Genomic DNA, 19203 nt, shown 5'->3' with positions numbered 1-19203 from the left:
CGTAAGGGACAGGTGCTGAAGTCCTAGGCTTTGGACATCTCTACTTCAGATGGGGTGCTAAAGCTACCTCAGGCATGTGCCTTGTCTCACACTATGGTTATGCAGTGCAGACCACTGTGGGAGCAGACCTCAGGCTTCAGCCAATGGGAGTACCCCTCGCCTCACCTCCACCCCATCCCTTCCAGGAAAGCTCCCCTCTCAGGCCTCTTTGATGAGGCTAGCAGGGTGCCAGGGGCAGCACGTCCATGGCCACTTGGGCTGCAGGAGCTGCTGCTTGGGAGGCACTAGTTCCCATTTCCATCCCTCCTGTTCTCTCAGGACACTTGGGGAGCCTGCCTGTGCCTGTCCGCCCCTCCATGTGGTGGAGGAAAATGAGATCCACCCGAGTGTCCCTGCTTTCTGGTACCCCAAGGCAGGGAGGAGAGGTGGAACAGTTGATCCAGTCAGACGAGTAGGCACCAGAGTCCCCATGCCTTTGTTTCTTGGTTTTCTGGAGATCACAGGAGTGGGTTAGCTGCTGATCCTCTCAGCCTACCAACCCTAGAGACAAATTTGGCATCTGAGTGACATACCCGCTCATGACAGACATAAAACTCCTTTCTTTTTTCTGGGTTTGCCAGGATTACAGATTTCTGCCTGGGCCTAAGGGCTCAGGCCTCCAGAAGCCCCCTCCAGAAGTTCTCACTGCCCTGGCATGTCACCTCCACCAATGCCTCCCTGCCACAATATTCTCTTGCTAACTCAGATGGGGAGTGCTAGAACAGGGGACAAGCAAACCTGAGGTGACATGGGGACCTGAGGGTGACATGGTGAACTGAGGGGACATGGGGACCTGAGGGGACATAGGGGACCTGAGGGTATCATGGGGTCCAGAGGATGACATGGGGACTTGAGGGGACATGGGAACCAGGGGGTGTCATGGAGACCTGAGGTGACATGGGGACCTGAGGGTATCATGGGGTCCAGAGGGTGACATGGGGGACCAGGGTGTGGTGTCATGGGGACTTGAGGCTGTCATGGGGACCTGAGGGTGGTTGGGGATGTGACTCGAAGGTGATATGAAGACATGAGGTGATGCGAGAGCTGCTTCCAAACAATTTTTTATTAAAATTAAGTACACTTCACAGTAAGTTTCTCAAGTCTCAGTGGCTGTGCAGCCTGATGTTGGTGCAGACACGACGTCCCCACGCCGAGCTCCACATTCTCTAGTGGGAGGCGAGGGACAGACAGCTGGGGTAGGGCAGGCGAGGCAAGCCTCACTCTCCTCCTAACCACACAGAGCTTCAGGGGCGCATGCAGCAACACAATGGGAAAGCTCAAAGGTGTGTCAGGAGAGCAGGACGCAGGTCCTCACAGGAGCCACCAGCCAGAGCGAGCTCAAACTCGCATGGCCTCTAGGGGGGCCTCTGTAAAGTCTCCTAGGACCAATCGATTTGAAACCGCTCTCCCATCAGCAGTGAGACAGGGATGGACAGGGTCTGGAAGACAGAAAGAAGCATCAATGGTAAGTAGTTCCCTCCCTAGATGCTCTGGAGACAGGCAGGTTGGCGATGAGCAGACACCAGGCCATCCCTGTCCGAGGTAGAGGGACCCGTGCGGCAGAATCAGCATTGGATTCCGTCGGGAGCAAGGTTCTGTTCAGCAGCTCATAGCCTCCGCGCCCTATCACAGACATGGCGAGGGGTGAGGTCCCACTTGGCCCATTCTACTCTGTGAGGTCTGAGAGCCTTGTCTCCCTCCCAGGAGCGTGCCCAATGATGGCTGCACCAAGGGCACCCCCTTTGCTCATGCCCGATCCCGACCCCCAGCCTGCCCTCTTACCTTGTCGTCCGGGCTGTAGGTGAAATTGGAGACAGGGATGCCATTGGAAAGGACCTGGGTGGGAGCTGTGGTCACTCCCAAGATGGTCACCTCCCTCAGTTGCAGTTCACCTCCCTCCTTGGTCACGTGCACTAACTTGTTTACAATGGTATTCTGGTGACATGAAGAGCAAAAGAAAAAATAATAAAATAAAAATTAAAAAATGTAAAGGGACCATTGGACTGTGACATTTATTGAGAATGGAGACTCACTAAAGCATTCACAGGAGGTCTCCTCTGTGCAGACAGAAGGGACATGCTGACCACTGAGTACTCTGGCCCAGTCCCTCCCTCCACCAGGGCAAGACAACCCCCCCCCCCCACCATGTTTCATTCCACCAGCCTGGGCAGGCCCCGTGACTCACATTCTTGGCTGAGAAGGTGACCAGTGTGTAGGCCCCACGCTCCAGAACCCCGAGGCTCTCCCCGTCGTCCCAAAACAGCTCCCCAGAGGCCTCGCCGCTTTCAGTTAACGCCACAGCCAGGGCCATGGGCTGCTTTCGGGACTCTGTGGTTGTGAGGCTGGGACCCTGGGAAGAGGGTGTGTGTATGGGGTGCACATGTCATACCTCTAACCCTGGAGACTTCCAGGACGTGTATGGTTGATGACTACCTTGGCCTAGTGCTGGGTAGACCCAAGTGTGTTCTTTTCAGTGCCTCCCTGTCAGGGGCTTTTCCTGACATAGCTCCAGCTCGGGAAATCAGACTGCGCCCTGGGCCAGTTCCCTGCCCACCCCCCTCGTCTCCCCCAGTCCTTCCTGAGGCCATAGAGCTGCTGGTCTGGGTACCTGCAGTGGTATGATGTACCCCGCCCTGAGGTGCACGTTGATGGTATCCAGGGGGGCTTCCAGTGTCAGCCACTGACCCTTGCTGTGGACAATAGATCTGAAAGACGAGGCTGGTGACGAAGAAGGGAGGCTACCAAGGGTCTCCACAGGTACCTGGAGGAAGGGGTCACGTCAGAAGGGTCCCAGGTAGCACCCAAGCTCCCGTGCTGGCACTCAGAGCCATGCACTCGTGTACCTCAAGGCTGTGTGTGGTGGGCTGTGACCCCAGAGATGGACTCGGAGTTGGACTGAGCAGGCAATGTCTGGCTCAGCTCAGCCTCAGTGGCTGTGGGGCCCTGGGGGCTACCTACTCCGAGTTAATTTCCTCATCTAGAAGTGGGGGTTACAGCTAAGAGCTGGTATGAAAGAGATCCGCAGATGAGCATTTAGCATGCGGCTGGGATTTCAGAGCCAGGCCGTTCAGGAGCTGCTGTCACTGACAGGCCAGGAGGGCGTGGCCACTCTAGTCCCCACCACCCCTGTGTATGAGGGAGGGACCTCGGGACTCACCATCTGCAGGTTGTACCACATGCCCTTGGGGAAGTAGCCTGTCACGTCAGTTTTCCCAGGTTCAAGCACAGGTGTGACAAGCAGGGCCGGCCCCCACAAGAGCTGGCGGTCCACAGACCAGGTGCTGGGATCCTCAGGGAACCTTCACAGAAGAGACAGGGGTGAGGGCCTGGAGACTGGGGCTCTGACATCAGCTGCTCAGCTGCAGGGACCGGTGGGAAGTCAAGGCCTCTGAGAAACCCCAGGAACCAGAGGATCTGGGATACTCGTGCTGGAGCACAGAGCAGTTCTTTGCTGACTCTCCAAGCTCAGGCATGAAGGAATACGGAGTCTCTGGCTTTGCTCACTGTTTCCTAAATCTCAAAAGTTTCCTGGATCTCAAAATGGTGATGCCATCCATCCAGTCAACGGTCCACAAAATGCAGAAAAGAGAGCATCAATGACCAGGAAACATTCCCCACAATCTCACTGACCAACAGCCACTACATAACACCAGACAGACCCCAGCTGTCCTCTCGTGGTAGCCACTGTGAACACCTGGCAGACCCCCACGTCTCCTACCTCATACTCCTGGGCTCTGCTCTGACCATGAGGCAAGGTCACAGTGCTAGGGGCATGACTGATCACCATACTTTTCAGAGAACTCCGTTTGTGGAATTAAGGCTTCCATCAGGGAGCCAAAAATACCCTCAGTGTGCACAGCTGTGTCCTCACGCATCTGCATGGAACGCTCACGCTGAGCCCCTGCTGAGTCTTTGACAGCCTTGGTTACGTTCATTCCCGTGGAGGCTTGCATGTGTGCATGCATGTATGTGTGTGTGTGTGTGTGTGTGTGTGTGTGTGTGTGTGTGTGTGTGCGCGCGTGCATGTGTAAGTGCACATGACTGTGCATCTATGTGGATTTGGAGACAGGGTCTCAATGAGGTGATAAGGCCAGGATGACTGGCCAGTAGCCAGTGAAGTCTCAAGGATATCCCCCATGCTGGCTGGACCTAAATAAGCAAGAGCCACCATGCCCAGGTTTGGTTGGCTGTTGTTTGAGCCAGGGTTTTCTCTGTAGACAGGGCTGGCCTCAAACTGGCAGAGATCCACCTGCTTCTGCCTCCTGAGTGCCACCATGGCCACAGGCCACAAGCCCAGCTTCTTAGAGTACTGGGGGGGATCCAACTTGATTTCTCATGCTTCTAAGGCAAGTGCTATGTCAACTAAGCCATTTCCAGCCTAATTCTACTTAACCATTTAGCCTGTCTGGAATGTGTGCATGCGTGTGTGCGTGCATGCGTGTTACAAGAGAATGTTGCTTTCTAGAACCACCTCCTGCCTGCCCACTGGAGATGCCTCCTATCCTAAGCAGAGTCCTGTCTGGGGACACAGATGGGACATCTCTTGTTTGTCCTTCTCTCTTAAGCCATCCCCAGATAGTCATGTCTGTTTCATCAAAGCTGTCAGCTGGCAAGCCTGGTTGGTACCCCATACAGTTTTCCATTCTCCAGATGTCCCAGCTGAGCTGAGGTCTAGAGGCCTGAGAGCACATCGCACTCAGCTGCGGCCTGCTTGGGTTGTAAGAACACCCACAGCAGGAGGGGATTCTCTGGCACCGGATGCCTTCTGGTCAGTTCTCCCAGGGACATGAGTGGGCTGTCATTCCTGACCCGGGTGACTCACTCCAGGAAGAGGGGCCGGGCCACCGTGTCCCCTTTGACGTGGGCGCCGTGGAAGAGTGTATACAGGTAGGGTAGAAGGGCATAGCGCAAGGTGAAGGCCTTCCTCATGGCCTGCTGTGCCGTCTCGCTGAACCTGTACGGCTCCTGAGGCTGTGGGGGCAGACAGGGTAAAGGGGGAGCTGTTCAGCATTTTGCCAACTTGACACGGGCTGGCTTCATCTGGGAGAAGGGAACCTCACTTGAGAAAAATGCCCCCACCAGACTGGCCTTTAAGGCAGGGTTGGGGGAGCATTTTCTTATTTAATGATTGATGTAGGAGAGCCCAGGCCATCATGGGTGGTAACCCCTGGGCAGGGGGTCCTGAGAGCTGTGAGGAGCAAGTGTTCCTCGTGGTCTCTGCTTTAGTTCCTGCCCTGACTTCCCTTCACAACAGACTGTGAGAGGGACAAAGATGAAATAAAACCTTTCTGTCCAAGCTGCTTTTGGTCATGGTGGCAGGACAGCACACCAGAACAGAAATGTCTTAGTAACAACACTAAGGTGAGAGGCCTTGCCAAGAACCCACAGCTCCTTGACCAGCCACAAGGACTGACTCTTCCAGCAGGTATGGGATTCACCAGGACAGGGTCTTAGTGGGTGGGGACTCCCCTGCAACCCCACCCTACCAAGCTATTCAGGTCATTGTGGTTCCGCATGAAGGGGTAGAAGGCCCCCAACTGGGTCCAGCGCACACACAGCTCTTCTGTCGTGTTTCCCTGGAAGCCGCAGATGTCTGCCCCGACCAGGGGCACGCCCAGCAGGTTAAACTGCAGGATTTCTGAACAGAGAGAGGCAGAGTGGTGCCAGGTTACCAAGACAGTAGCTGGGCAGGTCGAACCTAGCCTCGCCATCCTTGCCTGATGGGCAAGAGCCCAGAGTGCCTTCCACCAGTCCTAATACACGGGGCCAGCAGGGCAGCCCAGAGTCTGATATACTGAGGTGCAGGATGTGTGACCGTGACCTCGTTTGGAAACAGGAGCTCTTCAAATGTAATGGCACTAAGCTCAAGGGGTTGGTGTGGTCCTGAGGAAAACGCCATGTGACAATAAAAGTCACATGGGAAGAGGGCCCTGCAAAGAGAGATGAACCCAGAAGCAATGCCCAGAGGACCCAGAGCAGAATGAAGGGTCCCCAAGGCTGTGAGGGGCACTAAGCAACACCTCGGGGAAAGGGGGTATGGCCTGCCACTCCTTGGCCGTAGACCTATGGTCTCCGGTCACTGTTGACACATGGATTCCTGGAACATTTAAGTCTCTAGAAAGCTGCCCTCAGCTATGGCAGCCTCAAGACATTAAGAGCCCTGAGCCCCAAAGGGAAGGAGAAAGATCAGACTCAGCTCTGCAAGGCTTCTCTGAGTCTGGCTCCTGGCCCACTAGGCCTGCATAGAGTGAGCTGCAGCCCACGAAGCAGAGGTAGCCAGCTCCACCTGGGACAGCTCAGCTAGCTGGGGTCCTTCATAGGTCTGTGAGCGAATCGTACATAGAAGCCTGTCTTCCAGATGTTAGAAGGTTCCAGACTCTTAGTCATGCCCCTTAGCTGCCCACGTAGAGCTCTGGCTTTCCCTCCTTCCCTAGTCTGTTCTCCATGGCTCCTGGTTTTTCTGACCTCTCGTGAGCCAATGGCATCAAAGTTCTTGGGACAAAAACCAAACCCCTTTTTGCAAGGAGAGCAGGCAGCTGGGCGGTGGTTGCAAACGCCTTTAATCCCAGCACTAGGGATGCAGAGGCAGGCAGGTCTCTGTGAATGTGAGGCCACCCCTGGTCTGTAAAGCCAGTTCCAGGACAGCCTGGGCTACACAGAGAGAGACCCTGTCTTCAAAAAAAAAACCAACCCCCCACCCCAAAAGGCAAGCAGAGCGGGTGGCCTGTATCTCAGGATGGGGTGAGCAGAGAACAACTGGTCTCTGATGAGAATCTGAGGGCTTTTCAAGCAGTGGTCAGGGTGAAACGGACACAGGGATCCTGAGAAGGTGCCGCAGGTGAGCCCCACCGCACAGGTGAGCCCCACCGCACAGGTGAGCTGCTGACACAGGCTGAGCAGGGACCAGCAGACTTCACGTGCCACACGAGATGACGCATGTCCCCAAGCTATCACAAGACTATCTGCAGTGCTGAGCACCCAGCACCCAGAGTTCCCCCCCAGAGAGAACCCCAGAGCCCTTCAGGCAGCTTGCGCTCACCTGGCACAGAGTACGCAAGATGCTCCCAAGAGCTCCACACGTCCCCTGTCCAGTGACCGGCATACAGGCCGTGGCCCGCAAAGGTTGAGCGGGAGATCACAAAGGGTCGTGTTCCCCGAGTCTTGACTAGGGCCCTGAGTGGGATGGGAACACAGAGACCTGGGTTCGCCTAGGTAATACAGACCCCTGTGTGCTTGAACAGAGCATGGGGGTGGGGGCAGCAGCAAGGGGATCAGGGCCAGTGAAGCAGTACAGAATAAACGCGAAAGAGAGGCCATCTTTAAAGTATGTCAGGTGCAGACAGCCCTGCCCCAGTGACCCTGACTTGAGCCAGCCCCTCTCAACCCCACTGTGAATGCTGGGCAGGCTAGTTGGCTGTAGAGGGCGGGGCCTCACCTGCTGGAGGCAATCGCTTCAGTGAGGCCGTATAGGTTGTGGAGGTTGTAGTGTGTAGAGAGGAACTGGTGGCTGGAGGCACAGATGGTGGCGGCCTGCAAGGCCCCGCCAACCACCCCTAGGTGAGAGGAGGACTCATTTTAGGTGGAACTCCCTCAAGGGGGTCCCTGTGCCCTCTCCTTTGCCCACACCCTTTGCTCTGATTGACACCTCCTTGGGCTCTGCCCGGGGCGGAGCTTCCTGAAGCTGGGGCTACCTTCTCTCCACTCATCCCAAGCGGCTGCTTGTGTGGGCCCAATCCCCTTCCCCTAAGGTGCTGTGACAATGTCTGTGTCATTCTGTAGGACCTCTGGTTCTCTCTGTCTTAAGGCTGCTCTGCCCACCAAGAGTTTTGCATCCTCCAAACCACAAGAGGGCGCTCTCTTCCCCCCACTGACTAATTCCAGCACTGTCCCCACTCCAGGCAGGCAGGCAAGTGGGACTCACCGGGCACATAGGGGGGGTTCTCTAGTTCATTGTCAGGGCAGCCCTGCTGAGAGCCTCTGATGAAGTTGGACGGTTCGTTCATGTCCTGGAAGAGGCAGAGATGTGAGCTGGGCTGGTCCCCAGAAGCTGGTGGTGTACCCATGGAGGGATGATGGGACAACACTTACGATCCACATGCCATCGAAGGGCACCTGGGCATGGAACTCAGACACCATGTCCTGCCACCAGTCGAGGGTCTCAGGGTTGGTGAAATCAGGGAAGGCGGTGGATCCAGGCCAAACCTGAACAAGAGCCCAGAGCGGAGAACCAATTTTCACACAGATCCTGCTGTGACAAAGCCCTGTCAGGCCTCAGGCCCTGAGCAGAGCAACAGCCTCGCTCTAAGCCAATGATGACAGACGTCAGTGAGAGCCTCGAGCCCAAGGTCAAACAAGTCTCTCCCACAATGCCTCAGGGCATAGAGGGCTTCAGCCTTGGGAGAGCAAAGGCCAGCCCTACACATAAGGCCAGTGTGGCGGGTGAGTCTTGGAACCAGAGCGTGGGAAGAGGTTGAGCCCCATTGGAGTCCTGACCATCAGACACAAGCCCTTGCTCCTCCCACGGCCAGGGACACATTAGGATGGGAAGGTTGGGACTCAGAACTCCCGGAAGGCCCCCAGGGACAAGGAGGACAAGGGAGACCCTCCGTCCTCCCTCACGGCCTCACGAGAGGTCTGCTAAGCTTGAGCCGGGCCCAGCTGCTCATGATGCCAGAGGACACCCTCCACTTAGGGAAATCTCAGGTGACTGACAGGAGTTCATCCCAGGGAGGACCCCTCCCACTGTTTCTATCTGACATGATAGTTTCTAACCCTTGCCCTAGATAGCTACTCTTGTCCCCTTGACCACAGTTCCCACCCCCCACACTACCTTCCCAATCAATGGCTGCCCGGTCTCATTGGTGATGAACACGCCCCTCCGAAGACCCTCATCATAGGGCCTGTAACTCCCAGCAGGGCCTGAACTGCTGATGGCAGGGTCCTGGGGAGAGAAGCGGACAGTGAGGAGGCTAGTGCCGAAGCCCCGGTGGACGAGCAGCCCCAGCAGCAGAGGTAGAAGCCCTAGCCCAGGAGGAGAGGAACTGGCTGAGGCAGAGATGGCACGGTACCCGGAAAACGGTGTAGGCCTGCCAGTGTGAAGAGTTTGCTGGAAGCAGCTGGGGTGAGTCTGGTCGCATGACCTTCATGTCCTCCGGCTTTGCAGAGTTACAAGAGCCGCTTGTATCTGCTCCATTTATTTATTTATTTATTTATTTATTTATTTATTTATTTATTTATTTATTTATTGGTTCTTTTTTTCGGAGCTGGGGACCGAACCCAGGGCCTTGCGCTTCCTAGGTAAGCGCTCTACCACTGAGCTAAATCCCCAGCCCCTTTATTTTTTAAATTATTTCATGTATGTGAGTGCACTGTGGCTGTCTTCAGACACACCAGAAGAGGGCATCGGGTCCCACTACAGAGGGTTGTGAGCCACCGTGTGGTTGCTGGGATTTGAACTCAGGACCTCTGGAAGAGCAGTCCATGCTCTTAACCACTGAGCCATCTCTCCAGCACTATTTATTTTTAATTAATTTTTAAAGATAGGGTCGGTGGGTCGGTCGGTCTGTCTGTCTGTCTGTCTGTCTGTCTATCTATCTATCTATCTATCTATCTATCTATCTATCTATCTATCTAATCTATCTATTTATCCCTGGCTGTCCTGGAACCTCTCTCTGTAGATCAGGCTGGTGTAGAAGTCAGAGACCCGCCTGCCTCTGCCCTCCAAGTGCTGCGATTAAAGGTGTGCGACACCACACTGTCCAGCTTATTATTACTTTTAATCTGTGTGTGTGTGTGTGTGTGTGTGTGTGTGTGTGTGTGTGTGTGTGTGCGCGTGCGCGCGCACAGGCCCACAGAAGCCAGAAGAAGCTGCTGAAATGTCAAGTGAGCGGCTTAGTGTGGGTACCAGGCACCGAACTCCCTTTCTCTTCAAGAACAGTGTGCTTAGGGGTTGGGGATTTAGCTCAGCGGTAGAGCGCTTGCCTAGCAAGCGCAAGGCCCTGGGTTCAGTCCCCAGCTCCGGAAAAAAAAAAAAAAAAAAAAAAAAGAAAAGAAAAGAACAGTGTGCTTTCAACTGCTCCGCCATCTTTCCAGCCCCCGTTTACTAAAGCACCCAGGCATGGTGGTGCACGCCTTTAATTCCAGCTGCTGGGAGACAGAGGCAGGCGGGTCTGCGAGTTTGAGGCCGGCCTGGTCTACTCTACACAGTGACCGGTCAGAGCTACATGATGAGTCCCTGTCTCTAGAAGAAAAAAGAAACTGCCTGGGGCCTTGTGATACAGGCTCACCATCCCAGCTGCCTGAACTGAGTATGAGGGAGGGTTATGAGTTCAAGGCCTGCCTGTCTGGGCAATCTAGTGAGGCCCTGTCTCGAATAAAAACTGGAAAGAGAGTTGTCAGTGTAGCTCAGTGGTGGAGAGCTTTGCCTAACGTCTGGGTGGCTCTCACAGCCTGCACTGTTCGTTATTCATTGTTCTGTGGTGGTGGAGAGGCAGTTGTGGTCCTTACAACACTGTACCTGCCACAGCTGGAGGCAGTGGCTGTTTGGTCTCCTTGGACCCGCCCGCTGTGGGGACAGGCACAGGGCAAGTATGTTTCCTTCTCGCATGGACACAGCTGGTCTGAGGAGAGCAGGGGGAGATACATGAACCACATCGAGGTCCTCAGCCCAATACCAGCTCTTTATGGCCCCGCCTCGGGCTTTATGGCAGTTAGAGCAGTGTAGTGGATCCCTCCTGCTGACCAAGGAGCCCTGAGCTCATAGGTCTGTCTGGGGAAACCTGGGCAGCAGACATTAAGCCTCAACACTTCTAGATGCTTCTTCAACATCAAAGACCGCCCTGGGCAGTTGCTCCGGCAGGGGGAGGAGGCTACACAGAAGCAGCAGCGCCAGCTGCATTCAAATCTGCTTACCACAATCATCATGTACCGCCGGCCACCCTGGTGGAGCTCGTGCACCATGTCTGGGAAGTCTGCAAAGCCGTCCTGGTTGAAAGTGAAGTCTCTCCGGGCGTCCATGTAGTCCAGGTCATTCCACTGCACGTCCTGCAGCAGCGGGTGGAAGCAGGAGCTGAGGTCGGGAGCCAAGGGGACAGAAGCTGGGGCTGCCCTCACCCTGACTTCTACTCACCAGGGGGAAGTGCGTCCTGGTCATGTTCTCCACCACCTGTCGGACGATGGCGGTGGAGGAGTAGCCCCAGCGGCAGAGGTGGAAGCCCAGGCCCCAGTACGGAGGCATGAAGGGGTATCCTGCAGACCAGCACTGCAAGTGAGCAGGGACTGGGGGCAAGGAGCAGGGAGAAGGGGCCAGGGGTGTGAGCTCAGCGGGCAGGGGGCAGGCCTACCCACGACATCCAGGTATTGTTGGACAACACTCTTGGGCTCTGGGCCTAGGAACACATAAACATCCAGGATTCCGCCTGTTGACCTCCAAGTTAGGGCCGGGCTGGGCTGCAGGACCACATCTGGAGAGAAGTATTTAGGCTCAGGAACAAGTCCCCCACAGATGGGTGATCCATGGGCGGTGCCTGCAGGGTGGGTCTGGGGTAGCTGTACTGAGCCCAACTTAGCAAGGTTTGAAGGACATGGAAACAGGTGAGCCTGGAGGACCACCTGGGACATCTTTAGGTACCGAGGATGAGGGGGATGCGGACTCTGTTGATGGGAATCTCTCCACATGTCTCCTTTGGAGACAGGCAGACTCTGGGGCAGGCAGACCCTCAAGTTCTCACACAGAAGTGACCACTGGGGTGAGCCCTCAGTCTGGTGACTCACCCATGGCATTGCTATTTAGCAAGAAGACACCGTGAGCCAAGCCACCGTCCTCCAGTGCCAGGTAGAAAGGGTGTGACCCATAGAGGTTGACACCTTGCTGGGATGACAAGAGACAGCACCTCGTATCCAGGACCCCAGTCTCCACACTCCCACCCACAGCCGGTCTCTTACCGAGGGTGCCACATCCCGGTTCCAGAGGGTGATGCGAGTCCATTCGGTGCTGAGCATGAGTGGACTGAGGTGCTCACCCAGGCCTGTGATGTGCTGGGAGGGCAGTGAGGTGGACAGCTGCAGGAACTGGTCAGCGAAGAACAGGGGGGCCACAGTTGTGTTCAGCCTGTGGGGAGGCGCCAGATTACCTTGGCCCTGAACCTACACAAACCTAGGATAATCCTTCAGAGGGAAGGGCTGTAGAGGGTCAGAGTGACCAGCTCTGCATTAGGTTAACCCTGGGACAAAGGCCACATAGAGCCCCACGGCTCTCAGTATCTGAAGACAGTGGGAAAAGCCAGAGCAGGCATGCTCAAGGCGTCTATGTCACCCCAGATGAGAGGGCACAGTGTTATAAATATGAGGTCCTGTTAGGGGCACATGAACCTTGGAGAAACGCAAGGCATGAGAGAGGCTGATGGCAGGGACTCTTGCTGCCTCAGGGGGCACCATTGTGGATAGACCAGGGTCTTTCCCTAGTCCCCCTGGCACTTGGGTGGATCAATCTCTGTGGTGGGTCATCTCTGCTCACTGCCATATCTCTCCTGGGAGGTATCAGTCCTCACTGGGAAGCCACTGGGAAACTCTGGGACCCAAAGAAGAAGCACCAAGCCAAGACCTGGTGATACAAGCTAGAGCCATCTAGAAGCGGGAATGACTCTCCGTTGAGAAAGTACTTCCCTGAGATTGGCTTGTAAGCAATCTAGCACGTTGTGGGTGGGGCCTAGCACATTGTGGGTGGAGCCTAGCACGCTGTGGGTGGAGCCTAGCACACTGTGGGTGGGGCCTAGCGCATTGTGGGTGGTACCACCCAGGGGCTGGTAGTCCTGGGTTGGATAAGAACTTAAGTTAAGCAAGCCCATGAGGAAGGACCAAGGCAGTAAACAGCACTCCTCCATGGCCTCTGCTTTAGTTCCTGCCCTGGCAGTGATGGGCGTGTGGCCTGGAAGCTGTGAGGTGAAACACCTTTTCTTCCCCATGTAGCTTTTGCTCATGGTGTTTACCACAGCAATGGGAAACAAGATAGAAGGAGGCAGGGTTGGGTTGACCAGGGAGCCAGGGATGAGACAGACAGGTTTGCTGATTGCAGAAGCTCTGACCCCGAGGAGGAGCCACCGGGTCCCCGTTAACTCTGGGTGGGGACCCAACTCACAGCACTCGGCCACCAAGCTTCCTGCGAACGATCACTCCAAAGGGCTCCTCTGAGAACTCCACACTGTAAAGTGGGGATGGCGCCTGGCTCAGGACACGCGGGGTCTCCAGGGGCACTTCGTAGCGCTTACTAGTGGGATCTTTGATCTAGGAGAGGGGAGACAGTACGGTGAGAATTTTGGCTTCTTCAAAAATTACGTGGGTTGCAGAGAGATGGCTCAGAGGTCTTTCAGAGGTCCTGAGTTCAAATCCCAGCAACAACACGTTGGCTCCTGACCACCTATAATAAGATCTGGTGCCCTTTTCTGGCCTGCAGGCAAACGTGCAGGCGGAATGATGTATACATAATAAAATAAATCTTAAAGTTATGTGAACGTTTTTCTTTTTTACATTTGGAATTCTTGGGACTCTTTTTTTTTTTTTTTTCGGAGCTGGGGACCGAACCCAGGGCCTTGCGCTTCCTAGGCAAGCGCTGTACCACTGAGCTAAATCCCCAACCCGAGTTCTTGGGACTCTTGAGATGGTAAGAAAACACCAGAGCCTGGAGAGGCTGCTGTTCTTCATGCTGTTGCTGTGGTTGTCAAGAGGTTGTGAGAAAACAGACAAGGCAAAGAGAGAGATCTTGACTGCAAAGGTTGGCCTTGCCACAGGGAACTCCATGCCCCTTAATCAGCAGGAATAGTCAAACGGGATTGACGCCCCTTTCCCCCCTCTTATCTTCTTTCTTTCCTATCTAGAGGAGGTGGAGAAGGGTGGTGGTAGGGAAAAGAACCCAATAAAGTAGCTGAAAAGACAGTTACTAGACAGTGGTGCTCAAAGCCCTTCCAGAGCCAGGTCCCCTTCCCCAATGGCTCCCTCCCTCACTGTCGTCCCTTTGTGGCTTCAGGATGGTCCATCAGGTCCCAGGTGGATGGAGACTGTAACTATGAGCCTCCGTTTTAGCAACTATGTAACTGGAGGGAAAGAGACCTGGGGGGGGGGGTGTTAAAGGCAGAACATCCGCTAAACCTGAACTTCAGATGAGCAGACATAGTTCTGTGTGTGTTCTTTTCTCCCTTGCTTTATCTTTTTAATTAATTGATTAATAATTAATTTTTGAGGCAGGTTCTCACTCTTAGCCTGAGCAAGCCTGGAGCTCACTCTGAAGCCCAGGCAGACATTTCACTCACAGAAGTTCTCCTGTGTTGCTATGATTACGGGCGATCCACAAATTCTCTCACATGACATCCTAAATGCTGTGATTACAGGGATGGTCCCCTTCTCACTGTTGGGGATCAGAGCTTGCACATGTCAGGCACATGCTCCACCACTGAACTTCAGTTTTTCGAGACATGCTTTCTCTGTGTAGTCCTGGACTTCCTAGAACTCACCTTGTAGACAGGAGTGGCCTGGAACTCTCAGAAATCCGCCTGCCTTTGCCTCCCAAGTGCTGGGATTAAATGGGTGTGCCAACTCCCTTCCCCCACAAATAGTTATTAGTCTTCTTACCTGTGTATGAGGTATTTCATATGTGTACGTGTGTGCGCATGCACGTGTGAGGTATGCACATGTGTGTGAGGTATGCACATGTGTGTGAGGAATATACATGTGTGTATGCGTATTACGTGTTTCTGTGCATGCAAGGTATACATGTTAGGTATACACACGTCTGTGCGTGTGTGAGGTATACACATGTGTGTGTATGTGTGTACAACTGTGGAAGTCAGAGGCTGAGGTGAGGTACTTGTCTTATCACTCTCCAGCATGGCTAGGCTGGCAGCCAGAGAGCTCCACGGATCTGCTTGTCTCTGTCCCCTGAGCACTGGGGCTACCATTGTGTGGGGGGATCTGAACTCAGGTCCTACTGTTTATGCAGCAAGCACCTTTACCCAGTGAGCCATCTCCCCAGTTCCCACAGTTTCTGGCATAATGATGTCCCCAGTCTTACTTAGTACAGCCTTAGACTAAAAACGTAAAATCATCCTCCACAGAAACAAGGTGCTATAGACGCTGAGGCAGCAGCTCAGAACAGATGACAATCCCTGCGTCTATAAGTGGTCAGCACCGGAGTCACTACCTGGGACATTCTATAGGATGGCTGTCTTCTGGCCTGTCTCCCACCTGTGCCTGCCTCTTACACCACTCTGCCCCCCACCTGGTGTCCCAGTAAGCATCCACACACAGCCATACCACACATATCCTTGGGAAATGTGTCACCTATCCACACGCGCCTACACGCTGCCTGGCCTGGCCTGTCTGCAGGGACTGTCTCTGCACAGGCCCTCCTCGTTACAGTTATCTGTCTGAGCCAGCTTTACCCATGTTCTACCATGTCCGTACCCACCATAAAGTGGAGGCGGCTGTCAGTCTCCATCAGCACCTCCAGCTGTAAGGTCAGCACATCCTTTGGAAAGAAGGTCGGACTGGTCCGGGTCAGGGTGGCTGTGTACCCTGACTCTGTAGAGCTCAGGTTCTCTAGCCGGTAGCTTGGGTAGCTGGGAGGGAAGAAACACCAGGGCTGCCCCATCACTGGCCCATTCAGCACCTGCCCTGCTGGGACCCAGCAGCAGCCTCGGGCCTCGCACTGCTCCTGGGTGATGCCTTTGTCGGGGGCACAGTCAAAGCGGCTGTTGGGGGTTACATCACACTGTGTGGGTACTGCTCTTAGCTGTTCGGCGTGCTCCTGGATGTGCAGGGGCGCTGGCTCGTAACTTTCCTGATGGTGAGGTCGGTAAGTCTTCCACAGTCCCGAGGAGGACTCATGAAGATCCTGGGGGAGTAGCATTAGCTCCCGGAGCATGAGGTGACCCAGGATGACAGCCGTAGTCAAGGAGACGAGGGTGCAGGCCCCAACCACGGAGTTGGAACAGAGGGGCTTCCGTATATTCATGGTGAAAGCCAAGCCCAGGGCAGCATGAATAGTTCTGAAGGCCTGGGGAGAGGAGCAGCCTGTATCAGTGTGGGTGGGTGTCAGAGGGCCCTGGACGTGTTCTCAAGCAGCACCCTCACACACTGCCAGTCGGTGGAAGGAGGCGGCGCAGAGTATCTCCCCCAGAGCAACGGTGAGGAAGACAGAGGCCGGGTACAGGAGACAATGGGAGACTCCTCAGAGGCAGAGGGCTTACCACAGACAGGGGCCCCACAACACAGGTACAGACATATGTGAGAAGGAGCCAGAACTTTATCAGGAGGACTTCGTGTGAGAGAAGAGGGTGAGTGGGAAGGCTGTCAAGCCACTGCACCCAAATCCAACTCCGAGGAGAGGGAGTTGGAGTGAGGAGCCTAGGGGCCACAGGGGTTGCCAGCTGCAGGCACGTGGGGGTGTGGGACTTCTGGAAATGGGGCTTGGGTAGGAGCTAGATGAATTCTGGATGCAGGGCTCAGCACAGACGAAGGTTCTCAGTGTCACCAGGCCCAGCTGTGAATATTCTGTCACTTGGGGACCAACCGTGGCCATTGGTGAATCAGGGTGCTCCTGGTTGACAGTTAATCTTACCCACAATTCCTGTGACTTTCTCCTGCTAGTGGCTCCCCAGTTCTCTGGTCCAGGAGGGGGGTTGTGAACTATGACCCAGCTGGGGCTGTGCCACACTTAGATGCCAGCTGTAAGCCCCAGGTTGCCACCATACCTCTGATGACTTGCCTACAGACCTGGTGGTTCTGAGCTCCTCCCCCATGCCCCCACCAGTCCCCTCCTTCCCCCTCCCATGTTCGACAATTCAGTAGAATGTCTCACAGAACTCAGAAACGCACGTCACTTATATTTACGGGTTGGTTGGTTTGTTTTGAAAGCTGTAACTCAAGAATGGCTAGAATGAAGAAATGGGTGGAGAATGGTTGGGAGTGGCCCCCATGATCCCAGCACTTAAATGTGCTGACCAACTGGGATGCTCTCTGAACCCATTTGGCTGCCGTGTTGAGATAGGGTCTCCAGTAACCGGGTCTTGTCTTAACTTGCTATGAAGCCAGGATGGCCTGGGTTTCGGCCACCATCTCCCACACACTGGGCTTCCTGGCTTTGGAGATCACACCCAGCTCTGTTCGGTTCTGTGGGCCTTCGGTTACGTAGGCATGACTGAAATCGGTTACCATGGTGAATGATCTCCAGCATCTTGTGGGAATTGGAGTGCTTGCGTAGGCTGCAGTTTCCAACCATCCAATCATGCCTTGGTCTTTCAGGTGCCCGGCGGCCATAATGAGCCACCATGATGAGCAATAGAAAGATCCAGTATGTGGATCAGCCTCGAAGACCAGAGACACAGTCTGTCTTTACTACAGGGTAAGGCCCAGCTGGAGCTGGCCCTTCCAGACATATGTGACACTGACCATGATTCAGCACCTAAGGACACTCACAGGCTCAGACTCCTTTGGGCAGGATAGGAATCTGCATTTTCCAGGACCCTTCAAGGAGGCCGCAGGGTGTCACTGAGAGACACACGCATCAGAACAAAGTCCCAGAAGCAGGGACCAGGCAGCCGAGGTGCTCTCTCTCAAACACAATTTAGAGGAAAAAATGGGAAGTAACTGAACTCAGGGGCCACAGCTGACCTGGTGACCTCAAGCTTGCTTTCTGGAAAGCAGCTGGACCGCTGCGCCACCAGGCACAGGCGAGTCCAAAACCAGCCTTGCAGACACGGGAGATCTAAGTGAAGGTTATCGGTCTCTCTGTGCCTCAGTTTCCCCCTGCGTCACATACACACAGAGCTTTGCCCGCCTGGCACTGAGGGAACGAGCTAGAATCCGGGAGGACTTTGCCGGAGCCCGCTGCCTTACTAAGGTCACACTGTCCGCGGCTGCCTGTGTCGGGGGTCTCACCTATGCCGGGTGTCTCTGCTCGATTCTCCCCAGCAGGAACTCGCCGATAGTCGGCCGGCCCCGCCTGCCGGGAGGAGGCCGTTCCTCCGGAGGCTCTGGGGCCTGAAACAGCCTTCAACAGCTCGCTCAGCTCACCTGCGCAAACACTCTCCTGGCCGAAGACCCCCGGGCTCAGTGGGCAGCGTGGGTCACGTGGTTTGTGGGCGGGGCTCATCCGCGCGAACCCCGTGACACGACCTCCTGCGTAGGCGCCGGAGTCCGGGCGAGAGTTTTCGCTGCGCCCCCTAGTGGTTGAGGGCGACAGCGTGCGCAGGTGTTTGAATGGCAGCCCAAGGACGTCAATTGCAAAGGCTCCAGGAGATTAAACCAGCCCAGACCTGGAGTCGTGAAACAGTAAATGACACGAGGCATTTGGTATAAGACGAGGGTCCTACATCCAGCCATAAGCGCAGGGTGGTGGGGGCAGGCATGTGATCCCAGCACTCGGGAAGAAGAGGCAGGAGGATTGCCAGTTTGAGGGCCAACCTAGGACACCTGTTGAAACCAAAGTTGGCAGGCAGGGATGTAGCTAGGGGTAGAGCACTGGCCTACCCTGTGTAAGTGTACCGCTGTGAACACTCTTTCGGGACCGGTTACTGTAAGGCACTTGTGCGGTCTGGCTGTCAGACTTTTGAAACAATGTACACCAAGAAATTAAAACCAATCCCCCCTCCCATGCTGGGAGAGGAGAAAGTTCTGGGAGGACATTGCCCGCAGCTCTGGCAGCTTGTCGGAGCACAGTGTGTGCAGGATGATTAGAGCCAAGATGACCAGTCAGTGAGGGAAGGTGAAAGGATGCTGGCTAGCATAAATGTGCTGAGCTTGGCTCTGGCAATCCTACCCTTCTCCCCATTCCCGCTGCCTTGCTACAAAAACATTAGATTACATTCCTAAAGCTAGCCATCGAGGTCTCTTCCCTTATCCAGCCAGTTCCTCCCCCCATCCCCCGGGGCTGACTGCCAAGGGCCAGCTATTGAAGTATTGAAGTCTGGCGATCCAAAGCCCCTACAGTTCATGTAATTAACACACCTGTAGTGGCTATTCCTGGTTGTCAGCTTGACTCTATCTGGAATGAACTATAATCCAGAATTGGAAGGCTCACCTGTGATCCTGATCTTGAGGCTGGGAGATACAAGTTTCTGACCTGGATCTTGGTATGGAGATCTTGAGGCAAAGTGGCTATGAATCCCAGGAGCT

At 54.9% G+C, this 19203-nt stretch overlaps 1 protein-coding gene across 2 annotated transcripts; it reads right to left on the bottom strand.

Annotated features, from left to right (window-relative positions):
• Positions 1-1084: 1084 nt before the first annotated feature.
• On the bottom strand, positions 1085-18344 carry Gaa (alpha glucosidase). 2 transcript variants are annotated; one of them, XM_006247905.4, is made up of 20 exons: positions 18103-18344; positions 15497-16084; positions 13175-13320; positions 11983-12148; positions 11812-11908; positions 11382-11501; positions 11168-11286; positions 10951-11082; positions 8870-8980; positions 8128-8241; positions 7961-8045; positions 7475-7592; positions 7079-7212; positions 5526-5677; positions 4862-5010; positions 3197-3338; positions 2648-2800; positions 2225-2389; positions 1822-1974; positions 1085-1478 (listed from the first exon to the last, which is right to left on the bottom strand). In XM_006247905.4, exons 2-20 carry the CDS (start codon positions 16040-16042, stop codon positions 1419-1421), a joined length of 2862 nt encoding a protein of 953 aa, XP_006247967.1. In that variant the 5' UTR covers positions 16043-16084; positions 18103-18344; the 3' UTR covers positions 1085-1418.
• Between the last annotated feature and the right edge of the window lie 859 nt (positions 18345-19203).

This window comes from Rattus norvegicus, chromosome 10 (assembly GCF_036323735.1).
Source record: "Rattus norvegicus strain BN/NHsdMcwi chromosome 10, GRCr8, whole genome shotgun sequence".
NCBI lineage: Eukaryota > Metazoa > Chordata > Mammalia > Rodentia > Muridae > Rattus > Rattus norvegicus.
This window is presented reverse-complemented; position numbering and strand designations above follow the sequence as displayed.